Genomic DNA, 20,116 nt, shown 5'->3' on the forward strand with positions numbered 1-20,116 from the left:
ACAGCCTACCATCCATAGATTCTGTCAGTTGCTTGATCTGTTTACGATCAACATTGCGTGCAGCAGCCCCCACAGCCTTCCAGACACTGTTCAGAGAGGTGTACTGTTTTCCCTCCCTGTATATCTTACATTTTATTTGGGACCACAGGTTCTCTATGGGGTTCAGATCAGGTGAACAAGGGGGCCATGTCATTATTGTTTCATCTTTTAGACCTTTACTGGCCAGCCACGCTGTGGAGTACTTGTATGCAGGTGATGGGGCATTGTCCTGTATGAAAATTATGTTTTTCTTGAACGATACTGACTTCTTCCTGTACCACTGCTTTAAGAAGTTGTCTTCAAGAAACTGGCAGTAGGTCTGGGAGTTGAGCTTCACTCCATCCTCAACCCGAAAAGGTGCCACAAGTTCATCTTTGATGATACCAGCCCATACCAGTATCCCACCTCCACCTTGCTGGTGTCTGAGTCGGAGTGGAGCTCTCTGCCCTTTACTGATCCAGCCTCTGGCCCATCCATCTGGCCCATCAAGAGTCATTCCCATTTCATCAGTCCATAAAACCTTTGAAAAATCAGTCTTAAGATATTTCTTGGCCCAGTCTTGACGTTTTATCTTATGTTTCTTGTTCAAAGGTGGTCGTTTTTCAGCCTTCCTTACCTTGGCCATGTCCCTGAGTATGGCACACCTTGTGCTTTTTGATACTCCAGTAACGTTGCAGCTCTGAAATATGTCCAAAATGGTGGCAAATGGCATCTTGGCAGCTTCACACTTGATTTTCCTCAATTCATGGGCAGTTATTTTGCGCCTTTTTTGCCCAACACGCTTCTTGCGACCCTGTTGGCTATTTGCCATGAAACGCTTGATTGTTTGGTGATCACGCTTTAAAAGTTTGGCAATTTCAAGACTGCTGCATCCCTCTGCAAGACATCTCACAATTTTGGACTTTTCAGAGCCTCTCAAATCTCTCTTCTGACCCATTTTGCCAAAGGAAAGGAAGTTTCCTAATAATTAAGCACACCTTATATAGGGTGTTGATGTCATTACACCACAGCCCTCCTCATTACAGAGATGCACATCACCTGATTTACTTAATTGGTAGTTGGCTCTCAAGCCTATACAGCTTGGAGTAGGACAACATGTATAAAAAGTATCATGTGATCAAAATACTCATTTGCCTAATAATTCTGCACACAGTGTACAACACCATTACCATAATTATGTATGTCACAAGTAGGACTGAGTAATCCATATGATGCAATTAGCTGCAAGTCCTACCCAGTAATACAATGTACCAATAATGTGCCAATACCAGGGTGACTTGCTAGGATCAGGTATCAAAGTCGGCACCCTTAAGTAATTCATTACCTGGCACACTCCTCTCTGGCCCTTGAAGCAGCAGTCTCCTGGAACAATGACCCGCTGTGTTTGAAGAACTTCTCGTATTTGTCTGCTGTGGCCTGAGGGTAAATCCGTTGATAACCTCCCAGGTAGCGGTCTTCATACTTTTCAACTTGTTCTAGCCAAGCAGCCTGGGTGCTTTCCAACTGCTCACGCCTGTAGACAAATATAGAAGTAAGTAGCAATGTCAGTGACGAAGTGAAGAGGGTGAAATAAGTCAAGTGCATTCAATGTTTTAGTCACCCGCCATCCATTGCATCCATGGCCACATCATACATTACTAACACAATTGAGCACTGAAGTACATGGCACATTGTCTGATTACATCACTAGATGATTGATTACTTATTGGTAGACAATACTTGTGCAGCTGATGCTAGCTCAAGGGTCTGTCCTAACATCTCGATTCAGGAGCACACCGCTCCTCAGCCTCCCGGCTGCACTCCCGATTGACTAACAGTTTAGACCTGCAGCGTTGCACTGCTTGCCTGGACTGTGCACCCCTGGATCCTGCTATATGAGGTAGATTTGCTTCTGCATCAGAAGAGCAGTGAGACTAAGGTGGATGGGATGGAAAGATATGAGCACATTCCTGCAATCCCAGCTAGTAAGAGCTTGTAAGCATTGTACAGTGTGGGCCATAAGTATGGATACACCCCAATAAAATGTAAGTGGTTGCTGATATCACCTTACCGTTTCTGGGATATTAGTATATGGGAGGGGCCAAACATTTGAGGCCGGGTGACACCCATGGCGGCCATATGCAAAGCCTTTATTTTGAATTCAACTTTACTTTTTTCAATGGGAAGGGGGTCATGTGACACATCAAACACATAGAAAATTGCACAAGAAAAACAATGGTGTGCTCCATTTTATCAGCTTTATTCATTATCGAGTTCTTGACACGTTTGTGACATGTAGCAACGACAGTAACCCACTAAAGGATGTCCTCAAAATACTACCCATTGTGTTGAATTGTCAACACTATTCTCTTCTCCCACTCTTTATACATCGAGAGCAATACCGCAGATCCAGGATGTGGGGCACCAGAAACAACGGATACAGGAGGCCTGTGGTAGCATTTCTTCTGTGGTATTGCTCTCGGTGTGTCAAGAGTGGGAGAAGAGAATCGTGTTGACAATTCAACACAATAGGCAGCACTTTGAGCACATCCTTTAGTGGGTTACTGTCGTTCCATGTCACAAACATGTCAAGAACTCGATAATGAATAAAGCTACGTTAAAAATGAGCACACCGTTGTTTTTCTTGTGCAATTCTCTACGTGTGTGATGTGTCACATGACCCCCTTCCCATTGAAAAAATTAAAGTTGAATTCAATGTGGTCAGTCCGGGCATTGCAGTTCATATACAAACCATGGAATAAGCTTGTGTGCCCCAGCCTAATCCAAAGAATAAAATCTGTTCTGCAGCACCAAGCAGTGGCTACTACACATTGAATGAAGCTGTAATTTACAAAACGTTTACATCCTTACAGTTGATCATTAGAGGTGTCAGAAGCTGGACCACCACCCATCTGATATTGATCACCTCCCTAAAGGACGGCATTCCTACGTATAGGTCATCAATACGTTGTGCCGATACAATCCCTTTAACTGCTTCAAAACAGGAATGTATTCTTGTCACCTGTTTTCTTTGGGCAGATTCCGCTGAAGTAATCGTTCCTTAACTCTGCGTTTATCTTCTTCAAGAACTTTTCTCTTGTCACAAGCTCGAAGATTGATCAAATTAAGGGTATCATACAGTAGAGCATCCTTCACTTCTCTGTCCAAGTGTGAGTCTGTGGTAAAGCTTGGGGAATGATTCACCTACAGAAAACAAGAAGAAATCTTATACAAAAGAAAACCCTATCGCTCAGCACAAGTCTCCAGGGCATTTATATCTATTTCTTATTAGTGCCCTAACTTCGAAAAGTGTCAACCATTTGGGCATGGTCCCTTTGGCTGCTTTTGGTCCTAGGGTGCAGGCCAAAAAGGCACAATTATATAAAACACTAGCAGACCTGTAGAAGGCAAGTGGTATACCTTTGTGAACATTTCTTTATTGACATTAGACATTTTACCTCCAGCAGCCAAGGTTTTAGTTTTTTGTCCACTAAGATGTCAAATCCTAGGATCTCGAAACAAGCGCTGCCTGCGATATGATTTGGGAAGCAGGTTCTATAGTTGTGCCTGAGGATGGGGTGAGCAGATATGAGAGTCTTGATAATTACATCCTCGATATCTTCCCACAGCTTTGCGGTGTTGTACTTGTTGCTCTCCAGCCAGGTCTTCAGAGTTGATAGTTTTCTATTACAAAAAATATAAATAAAATGTACGCAGTGCACGCTTCATACAAGAATCGCCCCCATTGCCGCACACACCACTCACCTCTTACTGCCCGTCATATCATCTCTGATAAAGTTGTCGCTGTGCTTGTTGATGGCATAATTGGTCAGGTGCATACAGACATCGTCCTGTCACAATGAATTTTACATACTGTGTAATATACTGTTCAGTTACCAAATAACAAATATTGCATAGACTTTAGGTATAAACCATTATATGCAGCAGTGAAAAAAAATGGAAAGACAGAAGCAGATGGGATGAAATTACAGAACGAACTATACTCGACTTCTCTTTTTCTCTGAGAGCCAATGAAGACGCTCCTGCAGGTCCTTGTATACAAATGGCTGGCCCATGACCGCTGCAGCCAATCATTGGTTTTAGTGGTGTGTAGTGTGTCTACTCACTCGATTGAGGTTTGAGGTAGTCACAGGAGCGGTTTCAGTAAAGCGTCTGGGCTGGTTTATTTAGACTGCATAAAACATTCAGTATAAAAGAAACAAAAACTGCCTTTTTTTGGCACAAAGGGAAAACATAAAGCAAATAGTCCATACAATAGTGCGGATTCGCCCGCATGGGTCAATGTCCAGCTCTCATGCATAGCAAAGAAAAATAACACTGCACACCCCCACACACAGACTTTGAATGAGACAACTGGTCTCCATTTTACCTGCCATACCACGCCCCAGGGTAGGGATATGTGAGCATCCAGTCCCACCCATCTCTGTGACTGCCTGTAAACCCGGCCTTGAGATGACCTATTAAATCTCTCAGCACATGCTGGAGCCTGCTTTCAGGCTTACATCAACGAGGCTACCAACCTCAATGATAGATATCTTCCCCTCGAGCACCTGTTGTTACGTCCCCACCGGAGACCGCTCCAGCAACTTCTACTTCGATCACCAGGCGACGCCGTGTTCCTGCCATGGATAGTGCTGGTGATGGGAGAGGAGTTGATGCCAGCGGCGCTGGTGGGTGCAGGCTCCGCTCATCCACTGGGCTGGGTTTCCTTGGGATCTGCATTACCACTGGTTGACTGTAAGTGGCGTGTGTCTTCCAGCTGAAGTTACCATCATTCATCTACTACCAATGGGAAGACACCACACCCTTCTTATTTCCCTTCCTGTTTGCTGACCACTGCCAGAGATAGGTCTTTATCCTGGTTCCTGTCCCGCCCTGTTCTGTTTAGTGATTCTGGTGTTCTGACTTCTGCTAGTTTCCTGACTACCCCCCAGCCTGCTGTTTATGTACCTCACTGCCTGATCCGGATTTGACCTCTGCTTTGTTTTCTGATTACGTCCTTGTCTGCCGATTCTGTCCCTGTTTTGCATTTCCCGGTTCAACCCTGCCTTACTACTACTCTCATCGGACTGCAGCCTTCCACAAGTAGCGATCACCTCGGGCCCTGTGCAATTCCAAATCCCTGTATAGGGGTTAAAGGGTTTCAGGGTTCTAGGGGTCCTGCTTGTGAGTGGTTTTCCTCTAGCCTGTCTATTACAGCCCGTCTAAGTCTGTGGATCCAGTTACACCTGTCCAGTGGACATTCTACAGGTGCCATACTATTGAAATACGTGATCCCTTTGTTGAATTACAATGCCAGTATTACATCACCTGAGACCACTGATTGGCTACCATGGTCACGTGGCGGCAGCTTGCAAACAAACACCTGGGGAATTTCTGCTCTAGATTGATGGGGAAGAGGAGGTGAGTATAATATATATATATATTTATCATATCTGTTGTTTTGTTTTTTTAAGTTGGTAATCACAGTAAATGTTATATGGTAGAAAATACTTTTAAAAAGGAACCTGTCATGACCGAAAATGCTGTAGATTTGCAGATATAAAGTTAATCTGCAGGTTAATAGCGTTATGAACGCGCAAATCATTTTATACAGATGCCGGCTTTCAGTTATACAGGCATGGCAGCACACTTACCATCACCATTCACAACACTGAGCGCATATAACCCACACCCTGGCACTGACTGACAGCTCTGCAGTGTATCAGTAAAGTGTCGGCTGTCAGTCAATGTTGAGGATGCTTATTGTTGCTGCTGTTAGTGCTGGGAGCAGCGACTGTAGCTGAGTCGGCACATCTGTATGACTGATAGCCAGTGGCTCCCAGGAGAAATAAAGTTTATGTTTACCCAGTACTTTCAATATTGTAACCAGGCACCTTAATATCGCTAGTAACCTTCAGGTTAAACATGTATGTGCAGCTTAATTGTTTTATCAGATCTGACCGGTTCCTTTTAAAACAAGATACATTTTTGCAGAGGGTACTTTTTAATATCTTAAATGCTACTTACTAGATTGCTGTGACTAGGTTCTGTGTAACTCATGGTTGCAAAACGTGCAAGACCTTCCTTGTAGATAAAAATACGCAGAGGTTCACAAGATGTCACAAGCACATATATACGTAGATCAAATTTGTATCTGTCAATCAGGAACGGCTGTGGAAATATACCTGTATTAAGCACGGTGATATAAAATCTGAGGATCATGGCTATGGTAGGATATTGATGATCTTGCTTAGAAGGGTTTGGTCCCTCACAAACATTAAACTCAAGTCAGACTGTTACTACTGAGCCCTTCCTTTCACACTGGGATGAACAAACCTGGGGAGACATTAAACCTGCAAACAGCCCTAAAGGTAATTAAAGATAATAATTCTCTAAGGCAGCGCTCACATCAGCGGTATTTTGCCGCAAAACCGGATCCATCACAAATGTGTTTCAGTTCTATTAATTTCCAATGGAATCGCAGCAAGATGCAGTCACATGCGGTTGCGTGCGTGATACACAACCGCATTTGATCGCTTCTTGCCGTGACGCCATTGGAAATGAACTGAACTGAAACGCATTTGTGACAGATCCGGTTTTGGGGCAAAATACTGCGCATGTGAGCGCTGCCTAAGGATAAATAGGGTATACAGCAGAAGAGATCCAGTAAAACATAACCTTTAATAGATATCAATAAAAATAGGCATATACCAAGAACAGATACTACTGTTGGCTTCCATTGAAACAAGATATCACACTAACAAAAATAATAATGATAAAGTGCAAGTGCAAACCAGTGCAGATAATAAATGTGTCAACCTTACCAATGTTGTAGACTGAATCACTGAGTCCATGGAGCCATGGAGGAGACAGACACATCAAAGAAAAACAGCCCTGACTGTGCTGTCGAGTACCTTGTTACTAACATGGGAAGTTCCCAAGTTTGGGACTAGATTTGATGTCCCCCATAGGTGAAAAAAAATCCCGCACAACACGTTTCCCTCTCAATAATAAGAGATCATCAGAGGAGTGTATTTGTAGGAGGGAAAAAAAAGATAAGTAAGTCTACCTTAAAAAAGAAGTATGTGACATTGTTTGGGTGCCGCAGTGGTAGCCAACCCCCAAAATTGTGTGCATTGCACTATCGCAAAGATTTCATATAGTGTAACACCCAATTTTGGTAAGATTGACACATTTTATTATCTGCACTGATTTGGTCTTGCACCTTATTACCATTATTATTATTTTTGTTAGTGTGACATCTGCTTCTAGCAGCTTCTGGTAGTCATTGTACATCTATATAAACCAGCCAGTGCAAGCGAGGTGCTGAGCGTGCGAGGTCCTGAACTGAAGTAAAGTGCTGAATTTAAGATAAGTGCATAGTTTCAACACAATTACATAGTGGTGATAACTGTAATTGTTGAATTTCATTAGGGAATTGTGTGTCTGTTTGTGATTCTGTGAAAAGGAAAAAAAAAAAAAAAAGTTAGTCTTGTGATTTAATTAGTAGGATTAGTCACACCTGTTTCTAGAAGCTTCTAGCAGCTTCTGGTAGTCATTGTACATCTATATAAACCAGCCAGTGCAAGCGAGGTGCTGAGCGTGCGAGGTGCTGAACTGAAGTAAAGTGCTGAATTTAAGATAAGTGCATAGTTTCAACACAATTACATAGTGGTGATAACTGTAATTGTTGAATTTCATTAGGGAATTGTGTGTCTGTTTGTGATTCTGTGAAAAGGAAAAAAAAAAAGTTAGTCTTGTGATTTAATTAGTAGGATTAGTCACACCTGTTTCTAGAAGCTTCTAGCAGCTTCTGGTAGTCATTGTACATCTATATAAAGCAGCCAGTGCAAGCGAGGTGCTGAGTGTGCGAGGTGCTGAACTGAAGTAAAGTGCTGAATTTAAGATAAGTGCATAGTTTCAACACAATTACATAGTGGTGATAACTGTAATTGTTGAATTTCATTAGGGAATTGTGTGTCTGTTTGTGATTCTGTGAAAAGGAAAAAAAAAAAAAAAAGTTAGTCTTGTGATTTAATTAGTAGGATTAGTCACACCTGTTTCTAGAAGCTTCTAGCAGCTTCTGGTAATCATTGTACATCTATATAAACCAGCCAGTGCAAGCGAGGTGCTGAGCGTGTGAGGTGCTGAACTGAAGTAAAGTGCTGAATTTAAGATAAGTGCATAGTTTCAACACAATTACATAGTGGTGATAACTGTAATTGTTGAATTTCATTAGGGAATTGTGTGTCTGTTTGTGATTCTGTGAAAAGGAAAAAAAAAAAAAAGTTAGTCTTGTGATTTAATTAGTAGGATTAGTCACACCTGTTTCTAGAAGCTTCTAGCAGCTTCTGGTAATCATTGTACATCTATATAAACCAGCCAGTGCAAGCGAGGTGCTGAGCGTGTGAGGTGCTGAACTGAAGTAAAGTGCTGAATTTAAGATAAGTGCATAGTTTCAACACAATTACATAGTGGTGATAACTGTAATTGTTGAATTTCATTAGGGAATTGTGTGTCTGTTTGTGATTCTGTGAAAAGGAAAAAAAAAAAAAAAGTTAGTCTTGTGATTTAATTAGTAGGATTAGTCACACCTGTTTCTAGAAGCTTCTAGCAGCTTCTGGTAGTCATTGTACATCTATATAAACCAGCCAGTGCAAGCGAGGTGCTGAGTGTCGCGGGCAGGGAGGAGGGTGTCAGCACACTACGCTCACCCCTTCTGCTCGGGTCCGGTGGCTGCTGCTCAGTGGTGGCTCGAGCTGTGGGCCGGATCCCGGGGGTTTCTCGAGCGGCACTCCTCGCCCGTGAGTGAAAGGGGGTTGTTGGATGGGGGAATTGTTTATTGTCCGTGACGCCACCCACGGTTGTGGTGATTTCACCACCGCTGCTCAATATGGGGGTCCTGGGGATGGTGATGCGGAGCAGCCAGGTGTTGCGTTGCCCCTCCGTGGGTAGGGGTTGGTGATCCCGGAGCCCGGTGATGAGATGGGAGATGCAGGGCCTGGTGGGCGCAGGGACGCGGGGGCAGCGCTGTGCCTTGCGGCACTGTGGTACTCACTCAGCCTGAGACGTTGACACTGTTTTACGGTAAACCACACGGATGGAAAGATGGTTCCCACGGACGGCTGCACTTGCTCTCCCAGTAGGTGACGGTGATGTCCCTTTTCCTTGCACCCTCGTTTCTGTGTTGGTAGCGATGGGTTCCCACCGGTAACCCGCTCCCCGGCTTCAAGCTGGACCGGGGGAGCTCTACTCTTTGCCCGCAGGCGCTGGCCCTGAGAAACTGGTGCCTTGGCATTGGCGGTGTCTCTCCTACACTGGTTGGGCAGTTGCCTTCAATTGGGACTTGGCTGTTGGGGGATCTACGTCCCCTTCACTGACGGATTTGGCAAATTCTGGCGACTCCAAGCCTTGCCGGGGTCCGAGAGGCCCCTGCCCTGGTGCTGACTGTCCTTCGGAACACTGCTCCAGACCGCCGGGCCACTACCCGTCCGCGGTCCTTCCAGGAACTTCCAAACGGTCCCCCTCCAGACAGTCACCGCCGTTGCTGACCTTGCTGACCTGTCCTGCACACAGCTGGACTACTTCAGGCTTTCTTTCTGTCACCTTTCTTGCTTTCCTCCTTTACCACTTCCACTTCTACTTCCACTTTCACTTCCTTAGCTCATCTTAGCTCGTTACTCCTTCACTCCCTCACTGGACTTCACTCCTCTCACTTCCTCCTCCAAACTCTATCTGCCTGGTTTCTCCCGCCTCCAGAGCTGTGTCCTTCTCGGTGGGCGGAGCCAACCGCCTGGCCCACCCCCTGGTGTGAATCATCAGCCTCTGGAGGAAGGCAACAAGGATTTTTGGTGAGCTTTGGTGTTCCTAACTGGGATGTAGGGTGTGGTGGTGTGTGACCTGAGTCCCCTGGCTTGCCCAGGGCGACACATTCCCCCTTAGCAAAATGCAGACCGTCCGCGGGCTGCCGTCCAACACCGGTTTTATTTTTCTGTAAAAGATAACATGGTAAAATAATAACATATGTACATTTTTAATAAATCTTCCCTTAACGGGAGGCACATTTCTTAAACGTTGCATAACGGTTTACGGTTACGGTTTCCGCTCTCTCCCACCCAAGCAACCTGGCCCTGATGCTGCCCCTAAAGCCCAGGCAGCACCCCTTGACCCACAGTCCAGCACAAGTTACCCGAGCGGGATCTGTCCTTTCCCTCCAGAGGGTAGCCACCGGTTCCTTTGGTGGCTGGGCCCCAGCCTGCTCTGCTGAGGGCCCTCCCTCCAACCTGCCTCTCCGGAGGCGGCATTGCGGAAAACGGTAACGGTAAACAACTTATTTACAAGCCACTAACGTTTGTGGTTGCCCTGCAAGTTCACGGGCTTGTCCATGAGCAGTTCCTCATGCAAAACTTTTTAAACGGTCCCCACGGGGACAACGGTGCCGGCTCCGGCCGGTTGCAAATCACACAGACAATCAGGTTAGGTACTCGGTATCATCATTTTCATCATTAGCGGAACTTTCAAACTTTTAAACAACAGTTCACACAAACTTCCTGTGGTGGTCCCAACGGGGACGGTGCAACGGGCATCCGCTGCCCTACTCGTACTTTTCTGCTGAGGCGGACCCATCCTCTGCCACCAGCACATCAAACATGCACTGACATGCCTGCGGTGACAGGGGCACCCGGTACCCATTTCCACCGGTACGCGGGGTATGGACAACCACGGGGCCTCCTACATAGCGGGAACGCTCACTTGCCTCTTCAAACTCAACAGCGGACCCGAGGCTGGGGTAGGAGTCATCACCTCTTGTTCCTGCGTCAGGCGTGTTGCCGCCAGCTGTCGCAGCCTCCTGGCCTCCAGCATCCAACACTTCAGCCCCTTCTGCAGTAGCACGGAGCAGCAGATTAGGCGAGCTTACACTGAGGTGCCCCATAAGTAACGGCAAGGGTGATGCATAGGCCGAGACTAGGCCGGGCCCCTCAGCCGCAGCGGCCGGTCCAGGTAGGACATAGGGACGTGGGTCACCAGTCGACTCTGCTACATCCATTCCCCCTCCGTACCTCGGGGTAGTCGTAGTCAGCATCTCCACCTCGCTGGTCCACTGCTCCATCATCTGGAGGATTTGTTCCTGTTGACGCTGGTGGAACTGAATCACCTGGGCCCTCATCCAGGCCACGGTCCCGGGCTCAGGGTCTGGCACAGTCTCTACTGGGACTTCTGGCACCATGCTGTTAAGGGGCCGCGGTTCTAGCGGTTCTCCCTGGTGTACTTCAGGGACGTCCCGGACGTCTGCAGCCGGCTGGTCCGCCGGAGCGGCTGGGCAGGGTATCGCTACCGGTTGGGCAGGTAGCGGGCCTAATGGTGGGGCGGCAGCAGCTATTACGGGTAGCAGGGAGAGAGGTAGGGTGAGCGGAAGCCGGCCGGGCCCCTCAGCTCCAACGGCCGATCCCTCAGGAATACAGGGGCGTGGGTCGCTTACCCGCTCCTCCAAATCCTCTTCTGCCTCGCGTCTCCACATAGCAGCCACCACGTCCGCCATGTCGGTCTCCCACTCCTCCAGGAGGAGTTGCATATGGGCCTGCAGACGATTACTCAGCGGGACAGTCCGGTCCCTCAACCACGTCGCCGTGCCGGGCGCAGGGGCTTCCTCGTTGGGAGTTGGGTCGTACATCTTGGCAATCGTGCCTTCCAGGAACCCAGTATTGCTGCAGAGTCCCGGCGTCTCTGCTTTTATAGCTGCAGCTACATGCGTCCAGCCGCCATCGCGTCCCCCTTAGCTCTTTCCGGCCCCTCCTCTCTCGGGGCGGGGTTTTGGCCTTCGCGCCTCTGCTACTCGAGAAGACGCTCGAGCGGGAACTTTTCGCGCCAAAGATGGCGACTTCTGACATTTTTCAGCCGGATACCTCCGGCGGTAACAAGGCGCACCTCTACCAAACGGCAGAGCGGTAAGATCCTGATCGTGACGCCAAGTTGTCGCGGGCGGGGAGGAGGGTGTCAGCACACTACGCTCACCCCTTCTGCTCGGGTCCGGCGGCTGCTGCTCAGTGGTGGCTCGAGCAGTGGGCCGGATCCCGGGGGTTTCTCGAGCGGCACTCCTCGCCCGTGAGTGAAAGGGGGTTGTTGGATGGGGGAATTGTTTATTGTCCGTGACGCCACCCACGGTTGTGGTGATTTCACCACCGCTGCTCAATATGGGGGTCCCGGGGATGGTGATGCGGAGCAGCCAGGTGTTGCGTTGCCCCTCCGTGGGTAGGGGTTGGTGATCCCGGGGCCCGGTGATGAGATGGGAGATGCAGGGCCTGGTGGGCGCAGGGACGCGGGGGCAGCGCTGTGCCTTGCGGCACTGTGGTACTCACTCAGCCTGAGACGTTGACACCGTTTTACGGTAAACCACACGGCTGGAAAGACGGTTCCCACGGACGGCTGCACTTGCTCTCCCAGTAGGTGACGGTGATGTCCCTTTTCCTTGCACCCTCGTTTCTGTGTTGGTAGCGATGGGTTCCCACCGGTAACCCGCTCCCCGGCTTCAAGCTGGACCAGGGGAGCTCTACTCTTTGCCCGCAGGCGCTGGCCCTGAGAAACTGGTGCCTTGGCGGTGGCGGTGTCTCTCCCACACTGGTTGGGCAGTTGCCTTCAATCGGGACTTGGCTGTTGGGGGATCTACGTCCCCTTCACTGACGAATTTGGCAAATTCTGGCGACTCCAAGCCTTGCCGGGGTCCGAGAGGCCCCTGCCCTGGTGCTGACTGTCCTTCGGAACACTGCTCCAGACCGCCGGGCCACTACCCGTCCGCGGTCCTTCCAGGAACTTCCAAACGGTCCCCCTCCAGACAGTCACCGCCGTTGCTGACCTTGCTGACCTGTCCTGCACACAGCTGGACTACTTCAGGCTTTCTTTCTGTCACCTTTCTTGCTTTCCTCCTTTACCACTTCCACTTCTACTTCCACTTTCACTTCCTTAGCTCATCTTAGCTGGTTACTCCTTCACTCCCTCACTGGACTTCACTCCTCTCACTTCCTCCTCCAAACTCTATCTGCCTGGTTTCTCCTGCCTCCAGAGCTGTGTCCTCCTCGGTGGGCGGAGCCAACCGCCTGGCCCACCCCCTGGTGTGAATCATCAGCCTCTGGAGGAAGGGCAACAAGGATTTTTGGTGAGCTTTGGTGTTCCTAACTGGGATGTAGGGTGTGGTGGTGTGTGACCTGTGTCCCCTGGCTTGCCCAGGGCGACACACTGAGCGTGCGAGGTGCTGAACTGAAGTAAAGTGCTGAATTTAAGATAAGTGCATAGTTTCAACACAATTACATAGTGGTGATAACTGTAATTGTTGAATTTCATTAGGGAATTGTGTGTCTGTTTGTGATTCTGTGAAAAGGAAAAAAAAAAATAAATAAATAAAAAAGTTAGTCTTGTGATTTAATTAGTAGGATTAGTCACACCTGTTTCTAGAAGCTTCTAGCAGCTTCTGGTAGTCATTGTACATCTATATAAACCAGCCAGTGCAAGCGAGGTGCTGAGTGTGCGAGGTGCTGAACTGAAGTAAAGTGCTGAATTTAAGATAAGCGCATAGTTTCAACACAATTACATAGTGGTGATAACTGTAATTGTTGAATTTCATTAGGGAATTGTGTGTCTGTTTGTGATTCTGTGAAAAGGAAAAAAAAAAAAAAAGTTAGTCTTGTGATTTAATTAGTAGGATTAGTCACACCTGTTTCTAGAAGCTTCTAGCAGCTTCTGGTAGTCATTGTACATCTATATAAACCAGCCAGTGCAAGCGAGGTGCTGAGCGTGCGAGGTGCTGAACTGAAGTAAAGTGCTGAATTTAAGATAAGTGCATAGTTTCAACACAATTACATAGTGGTGATAACTGTAATTGTTGAATTTCATTAGGGAATTGTGTGTCTGTTTGTGATTCTGTGAAAAGGAAAAAAAAAATAAATAAATAAAAAAGTTAGTCTTGTGATTTAATTAGTAGGATTAGTCACACCTGTTTCTAGAAGCTTCTAGCAGCTTCTGGTAGTCATTGTACATCTATATAAACCAGCCAGTGCAAGCGAGGTGCTGAGTGTGCGAGGTGCTGAACTGAAGTAAAGTGCTGAATTTAAGATAAGTGCATAGTTTCAACACAATTACATAGTGGTGATAACTGTAATTGTTGAATTTCATTAGGGAATTGTGTGTCTGTTTGTGATTCTGTGAAAAGAAAAAAAAAAAAAAAGTTAGTCTTGTGATTTAATTAGTAGGATTAGTCACACCTGTTTCTAGAAGCTTCTAGCAGCTTCGGGTAGTCATTGTACATCTATATAAACCAGCCAGTGCAAGCGAGGTGCTGAGTGTGCGAGGTGCTGAACTGAAGTAAAGTGCTGAATTTAAGATAAGTGCATAGTTTCAACACAATTACATAGTGGTGATAACTGTAATTGTTGAATTTCATTAGGGAATTGTGTGTCTGTTTGTGATTCTGTGAAAAGGAAAAAAAAAAAAAGTTAGTCTTGTGATTTAATTAGTAGGATTAGTCACACCTGTTTCTAGAAGCTTCTAGCAGCTTCTGGTAGTCATTGTACATCTATATAAACCAGCCAGTGCAAGCGAGGTGCTGAGCGTGCGAGGTGCTGAACTGAAGTAAAGTGCTGAATTTAAGATAAGTGCATAGTTTCAACACAATTATATAGTGGTGATAACTGTAATTGTTGAATTTCATTAGGGAATTGTGTGTCTGTTTGTGATTCTGTGAAAAGGAAAAAAAAAAAAAAGTTAGTCTTGTGATTTAATTAGTAGGATTAGTCACACCTGTTTCTAGAAGCTTCTAGCAGCTTCGGGTAGTCATTGTACATCTATATAAACCAGCCAGTGCAAGCGAGGTGCTGAGTGTGCGAGGTGCTGAACTGAAGTAAAGTGCTGAATTTAAGATAAGTGCATAGTTTCAACACAATTACATAGTGGTGATAACTGTAATTGTTGAATTTCATTAGGGAATTGTGTGTCTGTTTGTGATTCTGTGAAAAGGAAAAAAAAAAAAAGTTAGTCTTGTGATTTAATTAGTAGGATTAGTCACACCTGTTTCTAGAAGCTTCTAGCAGCTTCTGGTAGTCATTGTACATCTATATAAACCAGCCAGTGCAAGCGAGGTGCTGAGCGTGCGAGGTGCTGAACTGAAGTAAAGTGCTGAATTTAAGATAAGTGCATAGTTTCAACACAATTATATAGTGGTGATAACTGTAATTGTTGAATTTCATTAGGGAATTGTGTGTCTGTTTGTGATTCTGTGAAAAGGAAAAAAAAAAAAAAAGTTAGTCTTGTGATTTAATTAGTAGGATTAGTCACACCTGTTTCTAGAAGCTTCTAGCAGCTTCTGGTAGTCATTGTACATCTATATAAACCAGCCAGTGCAAGCGAGGTGCTGAGCGTGCGAGGTGCTGAACTGAAGTAAAGTGCTGAATTTAAGATAAGTGCATAGTTTCAACACAATTACATAGTGGTGATAACTGTAATTGTTGAATTTCATTAGGGAATTGTGTGTCTGTTTGTGATTCTGTGAAAAGGAAAAAAAAATAAATAAATAAAAAAGTTAGTCTTGTGATTTAATTAGTAGGATTAGTCACACCTGTTTCTAGAAGCTTCTAGCAGCTTCTGGTAGTCATTGTACATCTATATAAACCAGCCAGTGCAAGCGAGGTGCTGAGTGTGCGAGGTGCTGAACTGAAGTAAAGTGCTGAATTTAAGATAAGTGCATAGTTTCAACACAATTACATAGTTTGACACAAGAACATAGTTTGAATTTATCCTTATACGTTTTCCATTGTTTTTTTTTTCTCTTTGTTTTACTACTTTAACGTTGATCCCCATTTAATAGGTGCTCCATGGACAATGCTACCAGGTGTGTATCTTGTCAGATGTATGCATGCTTTGAGCAGCCGTTCGAGGGTGACTATGTCTGCACTCGATGCAAGCATGTTGCGTATTTGGAAGCCAAGGTAACTGATCTAAATAAGCAGCTTGCAACACTAAGGGGCATTGCAAACCTGGAGAGGAGTTTAGAGCTCACTGAGCTTTCTCTGGCTGGGGCCAGTGATATGGAGGAGGGTGGAGGTGGGGAAGATCAGGACCCAGAGGTAGGTAGCTGGGTAACAGTTAGAAGAAGAGGTAGGGGGAAAAGTGTCAGGGAGCCTAGTCCAGACCTGGCACAACCTAGTAAATATGCCTGTTTGGCTGATATTAGGAATGAAGGGCCTGGACTAGGGTCATTACAGCAGGATGTTGCTCCTAGCAACCAGGAAAACAACTGCTGTAGGAAGGAGGGAAATAGGAGTGCAGCAAAGCCCAGACAGATGTTGGTGGTAGGGGACTCTATAATTAGGCGGACAGACGGTCATCTGTCGCCGAGACCGTGAATGCCGAACAGTGTGTTGTCTGCCGGGTGCTCGGGTTCGGCATATTGCGGATCGGATAGACAGATTGCTGGGTGGGGCTGGGGAAAACCCAGCGGTCATGGTGCACATTGGTACTAATGACAAAGTTAGAGGCAGGTGGAAGGTCCTTAAAAATGATTATAGGGAACTAGGAGAGAAGCTGAAGTCCAGGACCTCCAAGGTGGTGTTTTCAGAAATACTACCTGTGCCACGAGCGTCACTAGAAAGACAGCGGGAGCTTAGGGAGATAAATATGTGGCTTAGAAATTGGTGCAGGAAGGAAGGGTTCGGGTTCATGGAGAACTGGGCCGACTTCTCAGTCGGCTACAGGCTCTACGGTAGGGACGGGCTGCACCTCAATGGGGAAGGTGCAGCTGTGCTGGGGGAGAAAATGGTCAGACGGATGGAGGAGCTTTTAAACTAGGATCGGGGAGGAGGGAGGGTAGTGGAGCAAATAAGGGGAGAGATAGAGCAGATAGAGACAGTGAGACGGTAGGGGTCAATGAAGGATTAGGGGGGATGGGACATACAAGGAACGTAGGGAGGCTAGGAGTAATAAAGGTGTTAATAGGATTAAATGTCTACTGGCAAATGCAAGAAGTCTTGCAAACAAAATGAATGAATTGGAGACTCTTATGTCAACCATGGATTATGATGTGGTGGGCATTACGGAAACCTGGCTGGATGAAAGCCATGACTGGGTGACAAACATACAGGGTTATAGTACATTTAGGAAGGACAGGAAAGGCCAAAAAGGTGGTGGGGTGTGTATATTTATTAAATCTAACCTAAAACCTGTGTTGTATGATGACATTGAGGGGAACAGCAACAATGTAGAGTCAGTATGGGTAAATGTACATGGGGAGGGGAATAATGGAAAAATGCTAATTGGAGTTTGCTATAAGCCTCCTAACATACCTCAACAAATAGAGGGTGAAATGCTGGAACAAATTGAAAAGGCAGCTAATAATAATAATCGGGTTCTTATTATGGGGGATTTCAACTATCCAGACATTCAGTGGGACATAGAATCTTCTGGTTCTGCTAAAAGCTGTAAGTTCTTATCTACTATTCAAGACCATTTCCTCTCTCAGATGGTAGGTGAACCGACCAGGGGAGATAATTTGCTAGATCTGGTCCTGTCAAATAGACCGGATACAATTTCAGATCTACAGGTTCGGGAGCATTTGGGCACCAGCGATCATAATATGGTAAGCTTCAACATAATATTCAATAGAACATTTCAAAGGGGGAATGCTAAAACCTGGAATTTTAGGAAAGCTGATTTCAACAAATTAAGGGAAGAGCTTAAATGTGTAGATTGGGACAAAGTCATAATAACTGGGGATACCGAACATAAATGGGGTAAGTTTAAGGATATAAATTGTAATAAATCTGTGAATTTTCACTTTTTATATGATGCATGCCAATTTCAGATCGTGCTGGCTCCCCTCTCTCTCTGTTTGGTCGTAGTTATGCTACAAATTCTGGTGGCCGGTCACCACCATGCCATGCACGCCTGATTTTGGTTTGCTATGTATTCCTCCTGTTGGTAGCTGTTCAGATTCAGTTACCTCACCCCTTTCCACAGGCAATGCTAATTAAGCACCATCTTGGATCTGGTCCGCCTTTATCAATGGTTGCTGTTTGGCACTGGGAGGATCAGTTCTGATATAGTCCTGGTATGGTGCAGAGCTTGCTCCACATGCTGGGACCTGGGCTGGTCTCTATCCACAAGTGCCTTTTTTGCAACATAGAAGCGATTATATACAAGTTACAGGTATGTGTGCTCATTATGGTTCTGCTTTTAACTTTATCTAGGAGGCCGCATGGCACATGAAATACAGAATGTAGAGTAGGACCCCCCTATTGAGATTTGCCGTGACGTTGGCAGGGGTGGCTCAAAAAATTGATCAATTATTTGCTAAAAATCTCATTTTTTTATTGTAGTACAGTTGGAATAAATCTGTGAATTTTCACTTTTTATATGATGCATGCCAATTTCAGATCGTGCTGGCTCCCCTCTCTCTCTGTTTGGTCGTAGTTATGCTACAAATTCTGGTGGCCGGTCACCACCATTCCATGCACGCCTGATTTTGGTTTGCTATGTATTCCTCCTGTTGGTAGCTGTTCAGATTCAGTTACCTCACCCCTTTCCACAGGCAATGCTAATTAAGCACCATCTTGGATCTGGTCCGCCTTTATCAATGGTTGCTGTTTGGCACTGGGAGGATCAGTTCTGATATAGTCCTGGTATGGTGCAGAGCTTGCTCCACATGCTGGGACCTGGGCTGGTCTCTATCCACAAGTGCCTTTTTTTCAACATAGAAGCGATTATATACAGGTTACAGGTATGTGTGCTCTATTATGGTTCTGCTTTTAACTTTATCTAGGAGGCCGCATGGCACATGAAATACAGAATGTAGAGTAGGACCCCCCTATTGAGATTTGCCGTGACGTTGGCAGGGGTGGCTCAAAAAATTGATCAATTATTTGCTAAAAATCTCATTTTTTTATTGTAGTACAGTTGGAATAAATCTGTGAATTTTCACTTTTTATATGATGCATGCCAATTTCAGATCGTGCTGGCTCCCCTCTCTCTCTGTTTGGTCGTAGTTATGCTACAAATTCTGGTGGCCGGTCACCACCATGCCATGCACGCCTGATTTTGGTTTGCTATGTATTCCTCCTGTTGGTAGCTGTTCAGATTCAGTTACCTCACCCCTTTCCACAGGCAATGCTAATTAAGCACCATCTTGGATCTGGTCCGCCTTTATCAATGGTTGCTGTTTGGCACTGGGAGGATCAGTTCTGATATAGTCCTGGTATGGTGCAGAGCTTGCTCCACATGCTGGGACCTGGGCTGGTCTCTATCCACAAGTGCCTTTTTTGCAACATAGAAGCGATTATATACAGGTTACAGGTATGTGTGCTCTATTATGGTTCTGCTTTTAACTTTATCTAGGAGGCCGCATGGCACATGAAATACAGAATGTAGAGTAGGACCCCCCTATTGAGATTTGCCGTGACGTTGGCAGGGGTGGCTCAAAAAATTGATCAATTATTTGCTAAAAAATCTCATTTTTTTATTGTAGTACAGTTGGAATAAATCTGTGAATTTTCACTTTTTATATGATGCATGCCAATTTCAGATCGTGCTGGCTCCCCTCTCTCTCTGGATGAAAGCCATGACTGGGTGACAAACATACAGGGTTATAGTACATTTAGGAAGGACAGGAAAGGCCAAAAAGGTGGTGGGGTGTGTATATTTATTAAATCTAACCTAAAACCTGTGTTGTATGATGACATTGAGGGGAACAGCAACAATGTAGAGTCAGTATGGGTAAATGTACATGGGGAGGGGAATAATGGAAAAATGCTAATTGGAGTTTGCTATAAGCCTCCTAACATACCTCAACAAATAGAGGGTGAAATGCTGGAACAAATTGAAAAGGCAGCTAATAATAATAATCGGGTTCTTATTATGGGGGATTTCAACTATCCAGACATTCAGTGGGACATAGAATCTTCTGGTTCTGCTAAAAGCTGTAAGTTCTTATCTACTATTCAAGACCATTTCCTCTCTCAGATGGTAGGTGAACCGACCAGGGGAGATAATTTGCTAGATCTGGTCCTGTCAAATAGACCGGATACAATTTCAGATCTACAGGTTCGGGAGCATTTGGGCA

General features: G+C 45.7%; 1 protein-coding gene across 1 annotated transcript in view; it reads right to left on the reverse strand.

The window, feature by feature from the left end:
- Positions 1 to 20,116, reverse strand: part of TTLL13 (tubulin tyrosine ligase like 13) — a 54,170-nt gene that overhangs the window by 20,165 nt on the left and 13,889 nt on the right. The window contains exons 7-11 of the mRNA XM_075342798.1: positions 6,049 to 6,192; positions 3,784 to 3,869; positions 3,477 to 3,702; positions 3,041 to 3,222; positions 1,364 to 1,552 (exon numbers count right to left, since the gene is read on the reverse strand). Coding sequence (XP_075198913.1) covers positions 1,364 to 1,552; positions 3,041 to 3,222; positions 3,477 to 3,702; positions 3,784 to 3,869; positions 6,049 to 6,192 — 827 coding nt within the window. The remainder of the gene's footprint in view (positions 1 to 1,363; positions 1,553 to 3,040; positions 3,223 to 3,476; positions 3,703 to 3,783; positions 3,870 to 6,048; positions 6,193 to 20,116) is intronic.

Source organism: Anomaloglossus baeobatrachus, chromosome 4, assembly GCF_048569485.1.
Source record: "Anomaloglossus baeobatrachus isolate aAnoBae1 chromosome 4, aAnoBae1.hap1, whole genome shotgun sequence".
NCBI classification, from domain to species: Eukaryota; Metazoa; Chordata; class Amphibia; order Anura; family Aromobatidae; genus Anomaloglossus; species Anomaloglossus baeobatrachus.